The 14,408-nt window shown below is 47.5% G+C and overlaps 1 protein-coding gene across 1 annotated transcript; it reads right to left on the bottom strand.

The window, feature by feature from the left end:
- Positions 1–4,331: 4,331 nt before the first annotated feature.
- Positions 4,332–14,022, bottom strand: PSMD2 (proteasome 26S subunit, non-ATPase 2). The gene is made up of 21 exons (XM_034999717.1): positions 13,838–14,022; positions 13,362–13,418; positions 12,841–13,005; positions 11,431–11,552; positions 11,043–11,267; positions 10,601–10,759; positions 10,307–10,451; positions 10,054–10,114; positions 9,218–9,364; positions 8,938–9,044; positions 8,614–8,741; positions 8,298–8,385; positions 7,162–7,324; positions 6,937–7,038; positions 6,596–6,741; positions 6,266–6,349; positions 5,876–6,044; positions 5,695–5,789; positions 5,355–5,481; positions 4,809–4,927; positions 4,332–4,670 (listed from the first exon to the last, which is right to left on the bottom strand). Exons 1-21 carry the CDS (start codon positions 13,970–13,972, stop codon positions 4,488–4,490), a joined length of 2,727 nt encoding a protein of 908 aa, XP_034855608.1. The 5' UTR covers positions 13,973–14,022; the 3' UTR covers positions 4,332–4,487.
- Positions 14,023–14,408: the final 386 nt, after the last annotated feature.

Raw genomic sequence — 14,408 nt, 5'->3', positions numbered from 1 at the left:
AGATTTGCCACGCCTCGTCATGTGACAGTCACTACCCGCCCCCTTGTCCCCTCCCGAACTTTGGAACTTCCAGACCGACCCCCCTCGGCGTCTCTGTTCCGCGGTTCTTTAGTTCATTCATTCTTTGAACAAGCATTTATTGAATGCATACTAAGTACTGAGTGCTGGCGGCGGAGGCGGGGCGGGGGGGGGCGTTGCTGAGAATACCGAAATTTATTAAAGACCCAGTCCTGCCTAAATAAATCATGATACAAATATGAAAAGAAATACAAATTATGCAGCCTTTGAAAATAAAGTGATTGAAATGCCTGTTTAAACTGAATACCTATTAGGCTAAAAGGACTGAAACATCCTAAGGAATTAGTACGAGTAAATTTGCCTTACAAAGATCAGCCACTCCCAGGGAGAGACAAAAGTCAATCATGGAAAGTTCAGAATAAGGACGGAAGAAATAATCCCAAAACTCCTGCCTTGCAGCCAAAAGAATTTTGGCACCGGGAGGAATTGTCCTAGAGGCAAATCCACGTACTCAGTTAGCCTAGGTTTTAATCTAAATTCTGCTACTTCCCGGCCATGTGCCTACTACCTACCTACTTAATAACTTGTAAAATGGGGAAGACTTGAAACCAGGCAGTCTGGCTCAGTCCGAGCTTTTAACCACGGTGCTTTCTCTCACAGTGATAACATCCACACTATTGGATTGTGAAGATTAAAAGAGTTAAGTCATGTGAAAAGGGCTTGAAAAAGTGCCTACGTACCTGGCAATGACACTCTGGTGCACAATCTGTGGTGGTTGGGGGTGTGTGCATGTGCACACATATAATCTCAGAAGGTAAGAAAACATTTTCTCTGTACCAACGATAACGTGGTCACTTAATATATATGACCTATGTGATCTCAATCTTCACGATTTCCTATAAAACAGGTTGCATTCAGGGGCACCTGGGTGGCTCTGTCCTTAAGCGTCCACCTTCAGCTCAGGTCATGATCCCAGGGTCATAGTATCACCCTGCATCCGGCTCCCTGCTCTGTGGGAAGCCTGCTTCTCTCCCTCTCCCACTCCCCCTGCTGTTTTCCCCCTCTCACTGTGCCTCTGTCAAATAAATAAAAAAAATCTTTAAAAAAACACAAAAAACAGATTGCATTCTTCCCACTGTATAAGAGGAACTGAAGCTCCAAAGGAGAGCAAAATAGATTCATGGAGAAGGAACCATAGTGAGAATGAGAATGCAGATCTAGTGTTCTCTGACTCTTCATTTGGGTTCTGACTTTATCATGTATGACTCCTTTCTCTACTCTTCTAATTTCTTTCTCCCTAAGCAAACTAATATATAAAAATCAATTACTTGCCTACCTGCCAATCTGTTCCTAACTCAGAAACCTCTCTCTCAAGCTCCAGTTAGAACAAGGTACCACCTAAAAGACATCTCCACCTGATCATCCCACAGGCATCTCAAGTTGTGTATGCCCAGATAGGAACTTGTCAACTCTCCCTACTCAAGAGTCCTCCACGTCAACCCCATACATGTTGGTGCCCATGTATTCTTTTTCAATGAATAGTGCCCAACCTGAGAATCTGGGATTCATCCTACATTCCTTCCCATCCATGTACTACCTCTAATCAGTCACCAGGTCCTCTTGGTATTTGGATCAAATTCAAGTATTATCTTTATAAAAATCTTTCTTCTGCCCTTCCCCACCTCTAATGCCCTAGTGCAAGCGTTTATTTCCTTTGCTCGGTCTCCCAGCCTCCATGGTGAGCTTCCTTACCCAGATAACTGATACGACTTTCCTGCTCTCACTCAGTGGTCTCCATTGAGAGATACTGTCAATTTCTTAGAACAACAAAGCTCTTCTAAACCTGATCTGAGCCTGTGTCTCTTTTACTATATCTCCTACCACACTTTTTCCTGGCCCTGTACACTTGGCCAAAGCAAACTATCTGTGGTTTCTGAAAATAAATAGCTTTTCCGCTTTCCTTCTTTTTGTACTCCCTTAGCGATATTCTACCCTTTTCCTCTGGACAAACTCATCTTCCTCCAGGTCTCATTTTCCCTCAAAAATTTCCCCTGACCTACCTAGGCACTTAGGCTCTATTTCAATGATTCCAGGGTACTTTCTTCACACCCCAGTACAGTATCGATAACAATGTATCACAATTGTTTTCTTTTCCATTATGTAAGCTTTTTGAGGCTAGGGGTTTTTTTCTGGTATCTTTGCATCCACACAAACTAAAATAATGTCCAGTGCAGAGTAAAGCTCCATTGATACTTGTTGCTGAATGAATGAATGAATGTAAAAGGTTAAGAGTCATTATGAAAATTTTACTCTAAAGCACAATCACTGATTTGGGAACAAATTATTTTATTTAGACTGTTTTGCTACTTACAAATCTTTTTTTTTTTTTTTTTTAAGTAGGCTCCACACCCAGCATGGCGCTCAAACTCACAACCCTGAGATCGAGTCACATGCTCCACCTACTGAGCCAGCCAGGCATCCCTACAAATCACTTTCTAATTTATCTTTTTTTTTTAAGATTTTATTTTTTGGGCACCTGACTCTTAGTTTTGGCTCAGTTGTGATCTCAGGGTCGTGAGATTGAGCCCTGTGTTGGGTTCCACGTTCAGTGCACAGTCTGCTTAAGTTTCTCTCTCCCTCTTCCTCTGCCCCACCCCACCATGCACTCTGTCTCTAAAATAAATAAATCTTTAAAAAAAAATTATTTTTAAGTAATCTCAACACCCAACATGAGGCTCAAACCCACAGCCCCAAGATCAAGAGTCACACGTTCCACTAACTGAGCCAGCCAGGCGCCCCTCCAAATTATCTTTACATCACCACCATTGGATATCAAGGAAGGCAATTATGATATCCCCATTTTACAGGTAACAGAGGCTCACCAGACAGGCTGATTTGCTCAGGACCACAGAAGATCCATTAAAGGGGTTTGACAGGTCTACTGACTCCCAAGTCCAGTACTTCAACTTTTATACAGGTTTTATACAGGCTGCCAAATAAGAACAGAGAAAAGACAATAGAGACACTAATCCGAAGTTGCCATTCTCCAGCTAGCCAAGACCTTGGACTACAAGGGGGTCTGCAAGGCTCCAAGGCTACAGACACAGATTAATGTAGTAACGGCATAGGCTTTGGAGTCAAACTTAGATTCCAGTCCTGGTTCCACCACTTACTATGTGACCTTGAGTAAGTTACTGAACCTCTCTCCAAACTTTATATTCCTCACCAAAACAGAGGGATAATACCTACCTCTCAAAGCTGTTGTGAGATCTCTGAAGTATGTAGAGTAATTATTCTTTCAACATTTATTGAAGACCTACGAAGTGCCAGGCACTGCTCGGAAGCTAAACCCACAGAAAGTGTTGGGTTAGTTACTATGATTATCTGGCAGGGCCGTAAGTTCTCCACTGCATCCACAGGGGACCAGGCCCCAATTGGCAGCATAGCTATACTCATACCAACCCCACCAGGAAGGAGCACTGAAGATCAAAAGTGATTGCATTCCAGGAAGGAGGCTACTCCTTTTTCCCATTGCTACACTAAGAGGAAGGTCAGGGTCAACCTTCTTTGTTGCACCCAATGTCTACAAAGACAGCACAGAAGTAGATGTTAACATGGTCAAATCTCTCCAACAGCAGCCTTCCAAGAGACAGAGGATCACAGGAGATAAAGATGTCCCTTTCAGGGGCGCCTGGGTGGCTCAGTCGGTTAAGCGTCTGCTTTTGGCTCAGGTCATGATCCCCGAGTCCCAGAATCAAGCCCCACATTGGGCTCCCTGCTCAGCGGGTAGTCTACTTCTCCCTCCACTCCTCATCCCGCTCTCATGCTCTCTCTCAAATAAAATCTTAAAAAAAAAAAAAAAAATGTCCCTTTCATTCAGTAGTACAGAAGTTTAGAAAGTAAGGCTGATTCTGCTGCTTCTTAGAGCAGGGATCCTTGGCCCCAAGTCAGGGAATGATGGGGTTGAGGTGGGCGTGCTTTGGTGGGGTTGGGGTGGGAATAGGATCCACAGCCCCTTAGAAAGTTATTTGTAACAGTTTGTATTACAATTTGTGTATATGCACCTGCTAGAAAGAAGATCCGTTACACTGCTCAGCTTCTCAAGGGTCCATGCCCCTAAAGATGAACCACTATTTTAAGATGATTAGGAAGGAGGGGAGAAGGGTAAGGAGTTTAATTTGTCCCATTCAGGATAGCCTCCCTGCTAGCCTAGGCTCAGAGCTGCTATAAACGATGGCTTCTCACATCAACTCCCCACCCCGGTCTGGCCTCCAGCCACAATACCCCAGAAAACACACATAGAGGGACCTTGGGGATAAAGGTCTTTATTCAACAAAGTTATCTCACTCGGTAACAAAATAACAGGAGGTTAACAATTCCCCCAAAGGTCTGGGGCGGTGTCCATGGCTGGCAGCAAGAAGCACGGTCCGCTGACACACCAGTGGCAGCTCAGAGCCCCTGGTAGCCACTTAGAGGTCATAGTTGGGGTTCTTCCGAAGGATAACAAAACCTTCCAGAATGGGGGTGACAGGAAGAAACTCCTCAGTGGCCAATTCTGCCCGCTCCCCATGGGCCAACAATACTGGGGTTGTGTGTGTCTGGAACCCCGTGATAGTCTTAGGCTTGCCGGCCTGGCCCACCACATCCACTGCCTGTAGGGTGAGAAAATGGAAATGGGGGTGTAGCAGACGCGGGTGTAACAACAACCCAGTGCCCATACCAGTTTCAGAGAAGCAGGTAGGTGTGCATTCTCCAAGTTTTGGAGCCCTCCCATCTGCTCAACCCCTCACCTGGCCCACACGGACAGACACTGGCAATGGCCGCAACTCCTCATCGAATGTAACCAGCATCCGGGGCTGCATGGCAGCCACCAGCCCATACAATACATAGTGCGATTTGCCCAGGATTACTGAGGGAAGAACAGAGGACAACAGTCAGATGCATCAAGGCAGGCCTGACCTCAACCTTGGGACCCCACTCCAGCCCTGACTCTTTAACCCCTTAGTGGTTCAGCTGAACCCACATCCCTCCCCTCATACACCATACCACAAACCAGAGATACTCCCACCTTATTCTGCCCACAGACTGCAGACTTAATAATTAATTTCCCTCAGTCACTTAGGAACAGACACTGGGCTCAGCTCTTCATCCTCAAAAAAAAAATCTCTGTGGGCCAGATCGAAAAATGTGGGAGATGAGTTGCAGAAGGCCCTTCACAGGCCCAAAGAACATCAGGAACCCAGAGTGGTGTGGAACTAACTTGGAGTCTGCTCCTAAATGACAAGGTGGCCCTGGTAAGTAAGGGCGCCACTACAGGAGTCTTGACAGGAACTCACTATTACGGACATCCAGGAAAGAGACAAGCACTGTGAGTAGCCCAGCCACGGCCACCTGACTCATAAGCTGCCGGTCACTGTGGTAGGGGCAGAGGGTGAGTGTGCCCTTCCCTAAATGTGTCAAGCCCTGGGAAAAAAAAAAGAGAGAGAGAGAGAGAAGTAAAGGTCACATTTGAGGAGACGTCACCTAACCTGGCCATATAGAAATCCCACAACTCATTCACACCCTCCCTCCCAGACAAACTCAAGGTCCCCCTCATGTTACCACATCTCCCCCCTTCCATCACCACGGATACCTCTCTTGGCACACTCAAGGAAGGAAAAGAGTTCTACTCTTTACCTGTGCCAGGCGCACCATGAAAAGGTTGTTGGGGTCTTTGGCATGATACTGGGCTAACTGGCGCAGCATCGCAGCCAGACGGGCATTATTGGTACCTGGAAATGTTAAGCGGCACAGAGTTGGAAAAAAGGCCTTGAACGTTCCTTTAGCTACTTCTGATCTTTTTCTGACCGATACTCACCACTGCCCACCATGCCCATGGCAAAGATGGAGTTGTAGGAAACTTCTGGGTCAGCATCGTGAGAGAACTTGCTTAGGGTATCCAGGATATTGAGTCGTGGATTTGAAACAGAGATTAGGGCCAGTGCTAAAGGCACAGCCCGTCGGAGAGTAGGCTCCCCATATCTCAGCTGGCGATAAAAGAAAATAACGAGAGCATCATAGGAAGCAATACAACAAACTCAGTTATAGGAACAGACTGATGGGTAAAAGGGGACTTAATCAAATTGTGGACAACAGGCATAGCCAAAAGACTATTTCTCCACTGAGAAAACCCATCAGGAAAGTCTCCTCCGGGGAACTCCAGGCACCGAAACCAGTATATTTCCAGCCTTCTCCACGCGGTACTCACCAGGTGGCCAAAGGTTCGTAGTGCCATCTCTGCACCAATCTCCTCCCCCATAGCAATAAGGGCAATCCCCAGCACAGCCACTCCCTGCGATGGAAGAGGCCGCAGAGCCCAGTCAGCTCACCCTTGACTTAAGTCCCGTATGAGAAGAAAAAGCTGTCCTGTGGGGGCTCACCCTGACCCCTCACGCACAGAACCCAGCCTCATGTCCTCTCAATACACAGCACCACCTGGAGGGGCTCTGAAACAAACCCAAACCCAGCTCCCCTGCTCCCCTGCACACTTATCTTTCCACAGAGCCTGACTCAGAGAGCACCCAGCTGCCCACAGAACCTGATGTGCTCCCATGTCAGCAGGGGCTTCCTTCTTGTCCTTATCCTTCTTTTCCTTCTTGTCCTTGTCTTCCTCTTTTTCCTTGGAGTCAAAGTGTTCGCTACAAATATGCAGCAGCTGCTGTACCTTCAGTACATTCCCAGAGCCTGCAACATGGTGGGAAGGGTGAGAAAGGATAAAAAGAAGGCACCAAAAAAAAAAAAAAAAAAAAAAAGCTATTCCAAGAACAGAAGAAGCTAAAGAATCTAAAGCCGATCAGAACAACTGAGAAAGGAGAATAAACATGAAGAACGGGCCAAGAGAGAAGTGAGGAGTCACTGGGGAAGCACAAAGACACGGACCTGCATAGGCACACACATCCACTAGCGTGTTGGCAAAACTGCGGAACGGCTCGGACACAACCTCCAGCGCCGCCAGGATCGCCTCGATGGCCTCGCCCTTGCCTATGGAACAGATTCAAGGCGTCAAGAGGACACCTGCTTCCATCCAGCACAGTTTTTGACACATAAGCCCCCCCTCTTGTACCCAGTTCCTGTCAGCCTTTGCCCAGAGAGATATCCCCTCACCCAGATGGTTGAGGCCCAGTCCGAGAGGAAGCCAACGGGCATAGGTGTCCTTGAGCTCAGTCTCTGACTTCTCCATGATGGTCTGAAGGATAGTGGAAGTGACATCTCCATTGCAGGATCCCACTGCTATCATTCCACAGGCTAGAGCTGTCACACCTGCCACCTAGAGATAGAAAAAGCATATCATACATGGGAAGCTATTGAAATAGCTGTTTAACTATCTTGATTCAATACAGCCGATTCCTACAGGCCACACTAGGTAATAATCCCTTTCTGATGATAAGTCAAAGAAAGTAACAACAAGAGCAACCACTCACTGAATATTTACCATACATCAGCCACTATGCCAACTGTCCTGTGTACTATTAACATTAACATTTAACCCTCACAACAACCCTGTGAAACAGGTCCTGCTGTTGTTATTCTTTTAATGATGAGGAAAATGAAACCTAAAGGGATTGTGTTACATGTCCAAGATCACACTGCTTATAAGCAGAGGTGGCATGATTTGAACTGAGGTCTTTCTGACTAAAGCTATGCTTTTATAGCCACCATACTATATGTATCTATCACTAGAATGACTGCATAATTAAGAAAATTTAACAATGGGGGTGCCGGATGGCTCAGTTGGTTAAGTGTCCGACTCTTGTTTTGGGCTCAGGTCATGGTCTCATGAGTCATGAGATTGAGCCCTGCAATGGGCTCCACGCTCAGCAGGGAGTCTGCTTGAACTTGAAGATTCTCTCTCTGCCCCTCCCCCACTCGGGCAAGCATGCGAACCCTCTTTAAAATAAATATATCTTAAAAAGAGAGAAAGAAAGAAAATTTAAGGTTAGCCAATGACTAAAACAATGAGTGAGCGAGAATCAGCCACCCCAAGCTGGATTAAGTTACTCCCCTCTCTAGTCTGAGTACTTCCTCATGGACCCCAAGGGCTGGAACTCAATACCAAAATGTTAACTCTTTAGCCTCAATACCACCTGAGGTTTAAAATTTCAGCTCCAAAAGATTTCACTGAAGTGATACACACACATCCCCCATAAACACACACACACTTTTTTCACTACGTATCAGAGAGTGGTAAAACTCAGAGCACCTTCCCTACCTCCCCTAAATGTCCAACAGCTTCTCCTCACCTCCATACTAGACTTGGAATCTCCCATCACAGGGAGCAGCAGTGTTAGAACATCTTCACGATTGGAGCCAGCATAAGCCAAGCCTAGCCTGCAAAAGCCAGGGAGAGGCAGTCCCAGACACACAACCAAAGACAGGACAAGGAAGGTACAAAAAGAGGACTGGTCATTTATTCATCATTTCAATAGTCACCAAGAGCCAAATACTCAACAGACAGGGTGGTAGTCCTTGGCAACACAAAGGTGAAAAGGACTCAGTTCCTGTTTTCGCAAAGCTTACAGGTTGAGTACTCCCACAAGAAGCATCAAGAAGTCTTACCCAAAGATGGAACCAAGTCTCATAGTGTTGCTGTTGTGAAGAACATAGTCTGAGAGCAGTGCCAGAGCAGGGTCACACTCATTCCGGACCCCAGAGTTCACGATGCCACAGGCCAGAAGGGCTCCTGACTGCAAAATGCAAACAGATTCTTCACTCAGGTTACTCTACCTTCCACACCACAACGGACACAACACGGACTTCATTGTAATTTCCACCTTACCTGGAGTTAAAAACCAGGTTGACCTTATCAATGAAAGGGAGGCCCTGAGGGCCCTAGAACATGGTAGGAGAATGTCCCCATTAGTGGGCTATGCCCAGACCAACCTTGATGTAGTCCTCAGAGGAGTACAAGTACTTGTCAATCTGGGTGAGGCCACCATCCACATCCCACAACAGAATCATGCCAAGGGATGCAGCTGCACTCAACATTCCTATACCAAGGAAAAAACCTGTCAGTCTTAAAATGGTCCCACCCTAAGAAAGTTGTTACAAAGAGCTCTGTAAAAAACAGCCCTGGGGATCCCTGTCACATTAACACATGAACCTAGAAGGATAACAGAAATGAACAAGGCAACACAAAGATAAAGTAGCCACAAAGTTATACCATGGTCTTTGTTCTTGTAAAGCCATTTGTTGCCATCATCAGTCAGCAGCTTGTCCTGGCCAAAAGCGGCATTCACAAAACCATTCACAAAAGAAGAGGCCAGGTTCATGCGGGCAGAGTCTACTTGAGAGCCGCTGCCCCCAAACCCTGCACAGGAGGGAGAGGAAAGAAAAGGAAAAAAAAGTTAAGAAAAGGGCAAGAAAGGAACACAGCATGGTGGCTGGTCTCTGGCTCTGAACTGGCCACTTGGGATCCTCTATCTATGCCCCCAACAGTGACTTGGAGAAAAAGTATGTGTGAATTTTTAGCTCTATGGGATAGATAAATATGTTGGGCCTAGCCATCACTCCAAATACAAGGAGCATAATTAAGACTCCTCCAGTCCTGGGCGCCTGGGTGGCTCAGTTGGTTAAGCAACTGCCTTCGGCTCAGGTCATGATCCTGGAGTCCCAAGATCGAGTCCCACATAGGGCTCCCCACTCAGCGGGGAGTCTGCTTCTCCCTCTGACCCTCCTCCCCCTCGTTCTGTCTCTCATTCTCTCTCAAATAAATAAAATCTTTTTTTTTTTTGGTAAAGATTTTATTTATTTATTTGACAGAGAGAGACACAGCGAGAGAGGGAACACAAGCAGGGGGAGTGGGAGAGGGAGAAGCAGGCTCTTCACTGAGCAGGGAGCCCAATGAGGGACTCGATCCCAGGACCCTGGGATCATGACCTGAGCTGAAGGCAGTCGCTTAACCAACTGAGCCACCCAGGCGCCCTCAAATAAATAAAATCTTAAAAAAAAAAAAAAAGGACTCCTCCAGTCCTCACACACATGGAGATGACTACTCACTGTTGTTCTCTAGGTGGGTTTTATAGATGTCATCAGGCACCTTGGGCTCCATGATGTCCAGCTGAAGAGAAGTCAGAGAGTCACAACTGCTCACCCACTATTCCCCCACCACTGTCCCTTCTGCTATCCCACTGAATGGCGATTCTAACCAAGGAGAGTCTAGTCAAAGTTATAGTCAGGGAGATGAAATGCCAGGTAGAACCACAAACAAACAAACAAAAAAGCCTTGATGGAAAAGGGCAAAGAGTCTCACCTCCCGAGCTAATGCCAAGAAGTTGCTGTTGAGCTGTACATTGGACATGATCTCTGTCAGGTCCTCATACTCCTCCACATCTTCACTAAGCTCCAGAAACACCCCATGCCGGCCAAGCATGAATGCCATCTGCTTCTGTACTACCCTGTGGGAGAGAGCCATCACATCTGCTCAGCCCCCATCCGTTAAGAAAAGACCCTCAAGCCTTAACCAGAAACTACAGGCCCCAGCTCTTCATGTAAATGCCCCATCCATGAGCTCATCTCTTCCTTTGCCAGATTCCTCCCTACATACACATCCTTGCAGGAGGTGAAGATGTCTTCTACCAGCTCCATGTCATTGAGCATCAACGCCAATCTCAGAGCTTCAGGAAAGCGACTGAACTTTCGGAACACACCCAATGCACAGCGCAGTAGGGCAGAATTCTCAGGCTCAGGCACGTAATTCACACAACTACAGAGATAGATATAACAAAGCAGTCAGGAAGTTCCAGACATTCATTTACCCCATTTAATTCACTTCAAAATAAATACTGAATCCCTACTATATACCAGGCATTTTGCTAGATGTTTGACTACCAAGGAGACATGAAGTCTCCTTCCTCAACAAGCTCACAGACCTCAATAAATCAACTGCAGCCTGATTCTAATGATGTTGAGAGAACAGAGGAGGTACAACTGAGAGAAAAATGCTGGGGAGGCCAGGCCTTCCACCCATCCCCACCATGTTCACTCACCTGGTAAGATAGAGGCAGACCTTTGCATATGCATTCTCATCGATGTCCTTCTCCAGCATATCCACCTGCTCAATTTCCATGAGCAGGTCACAGGCCTCATGCTCTGCATTGTGGGCCATGTTGTAGGGGACGATCTCCTTCACCAGGGTCAGCAGTGGTTCCCGTTGTGTCTTTTCCGCATCATCCAGCTCCTGCCACTCTTTAGCCACTTCCCCTGCGAGATGCCTATGGATAGCCCAAGACCATTAGGGGGGTACAGCTTCACAGGAAGCACTTCCATGGCCCAAGGAATTCAGTGTTTGGGAAATGCAATACTCTGGTACTCCCAAACAGAATTCACAATTATGTCTCAGGACGCCTTTGGATTCTCAAGAAGGAAAGATCTTACCTGACATACTCATGACCCCAGGATGCCAATTCCTCCTGGGAACCCACCAGCCGATACTTGAGGCACTCACGTTCCCCACTCATGGTCATGGCCAAAACGGAGATGATGTCAGCAGCAAAACGCTATAAAGAAACCAATGCTTTAAAGTCAAATCCAGGGCGCCTAGGTGGCTCAGTCGTTAAGCGTCTGCCTTTGGCTCAGGTCATGATCCCAGGGTCCTGGGATCGAGTCCCACATCGGGCTCCCTGCTCGGCGGGAAGCCTGCTTCTCCCTCTCCCACTCCCCCTGCTTGTGTTCCTGCTCTCGCGGGTCTCTCTCTGTGTCAAATAAATAAATAAAATCTTTAAAAATAAATAAATAAATAAATAAAGTCAAATCCAGGGTAAGGGGAGTGGTACATTATGGAGTTAAGACTACTGTCACTATTCCCCAAATTAAGTTGTAACTATCCACCAATCTTTGTATTAGAAATTTACATACTTTATGTAAGCTAAGCCTCAAGATAACCTAAGGTTGGTGTTGTTATCTCCCTTTTAAACCAATATGGCTGAAGAATGATAACAAGGGGGAGAATGGAGAAAGATGAAGACTCTGAATTTTATTCTAGTTGCAATAATAAACTATTAAAAGGTTTTAAGCAGAGAACATTTTCACAATCTAAAAAGATCACTGTGACTGCTACATGAAAAACCACCTGTAAAAGTCAAGAACAAAAAGAAGGCAGCCGGTTAGGAAACTGTTGCAGTTATCTATGTTGACTGCAGATTTCCTGGATTACCGTTGTACTAATAGAGAAATGATTGAACTAGAGATTTGTTTTTTATTTTTTAAAGATTTTGTTTATTTATTAGAGAGAGAGAGAGTACAAGCAGGGGGAGCGGCAGGGAGAGGGAAAAGCAGGCTCCCACCGAGCAGAGAGCCTGACACAGGCTTGATCCCGGGACCCTGGGGACGCTCAACCGGCTGAGCCACCCAGACGCCCCAGGGGTTTATTTTAGAAATGAAACAAGTGAATGTACACGGAATATGAAGGAAACAGAAAAATCAAGGTTAAACATAAGTCTAAAATAGATCACAAGTGGTGCCTGGCTGGCTCAGTCAGTAGAGCATGTGCTCTTGATTCTGGGGTGGTGAGTTCGAGCCCCACCCTGGGCACAGAGATTATTTTAAAAAAGAAAAAAAATCACAAAAAAGAAATCCCAAGATCCACCATAAAAGACAGAAACAGTGCATTTTGAGAAGGCAATCCTCCTGTCAGCTCTTATGCCAGTATTTTGACTATTATAGCTCAGTTCAACCAGCTTGGATCTCAGAAGTCTGTTAGGCTTCCTCTGACTCCCCATGAGGCCCACGGTCTAGATGAAAAGAAACTTTTTAGCTAAGCCTCCATCATCTTCTGAAACAGTCTACCTTATTCTCCCCAGGGGCCATGTTCTCATAGATTTCCTTCAGTTTGCCATAGTGTGGACGCAGAAATTTGAGAGGCTTGGGCACTGAAGTCATAGAAGTTGTAGAAGATCGAATTTGCCTCCGCAGTTCCTCCAGGGCTGGACGGTACAGGGATGTGTCCTTCTCCTGATCAGGAGATGTTAGAGCTCAGAGTCACATCTCTCAAGTCATAACACAGAAGTGTTTAACTAACAACTCCCCTAGGAAAGTAACTGTGTCTTATTCATCTGTGATTCCCCAACTCCCTGCTCATTGCCTGGTACAAAAACAAATGATCCCAGTTAAGAGTTGAAGAAGAAAGCTACAGAATCTTTCAAATATCCTTTGTAATTCTTTTCTCTCACAACATCATCACAACACTAACCCTAAACAGTCCGTCTTTCCTTATATCTCATATAGCAATTGTTGCCCCCAAATAGAATGAAACAAACAGGCAGGGAAGATCTTAATATGTACCCACTCATGTCAACATCATGACTCACCCCCAGTCGTTCCACGAGCATCTCCAGTTCATCCTGAAGTTGTTTGTCCTCCTCAGACTGAGGATTGGGGGAAGAAGTTCATTAAGAGAAATCCCAAACACATCCTCCTCCCATTCACCCTGGGGCAGGTAGAGAGTGAGCCTGCCTCCTTAGGAGGGACCAGGTGGACACGGAAAGAGAGCAGGAATGGCACCCTGGCTGCTCGACCAGGCTGCTTGAATGCCGTACTAAAAACAGGGGTGACAATGACCAGCCCGGGCCCGTCTCACGAGTAGGTGGTGAAGAATAGTGGGGTCGGCGGAGGCGACAGCGCCGAAAGGAGGATGAGGGGCAGAGAGTGCCAGGACCCCCGAGGATCGCCCCATCCGCCCTCTCCCGGAGGCTGCGGGGCCGTTGAGAGTCGTGCTCAAGGCCTGCGGAGCCGCGGTGACTCAGCCCCGCGGCCTCCTCCGCCGGGTCCCGGGGCCGCGCCTCACCAGCTCCTGTTCTTTGTCCTTGTCGCCGGCATCCCGCCGCTCCTTGCCGCTCGGCTTCTCGTCCGCGACGCCCGGTGCCGTCGCTGGGGGTTGCTGAGGCTGCAGCGGAGCCTTGTCCCGGCCACCCTCCTCCATCGCCGCCGCCACTACCGGCCAGCTGCGCGCGCACTGCTCGCACCGCCCCGTTTCCCATATGGCTTTGCGCACGTGGCCCACGGCGCCCCGCCTCCTGAGCTCGCCCGCTCCCGGAAACGCCGCTGGAACCCACCCGCTCCCGAGACCTGGGATAGCCCGCCCTCAGACCCCGCTCACGGAAGCCGCCGCAGAAGTACGATCTCTAGTCCCCAGCGCGCGCTGAGGCGCTGCCCCGGCTTGGACTGTGAGCTTCCTGAAGGCCACGCGACCGTGCAGTCTGTGATCTGAGTCCGCTAGCTGCGCTGCGGTAGGCGATGAACAGGCTGCGAGCCGAGAGACCGCTCATAGGGTCTCCTCTCAGCGGGGTGAATAGTACCCACAGTGACACCCCAGTTGGCTGCGTGGTGGGACAGACGAACGAGGTTCTTCAAACCTG

Source organism: Mirounga leonina, unplaced genomic scaffold (genome assembly GCF_011800145.1).
Source record: "Mirounga leonina isolate KUSES-001 unplaced genomic scaffold, KU_Mleo_1.0 Mir_115, whole genome shotgun sequence".
Taxonomy (NCBI): domain Eukaryota; kingdom Metazoa; phylum Chordata; class Mammalia; order Carnivora; family Phocidae; genus Mirounga; species Mirounga leonina.
This window is presented reverse-complemented; position numbering and strand designations above follow the sequence as displayed.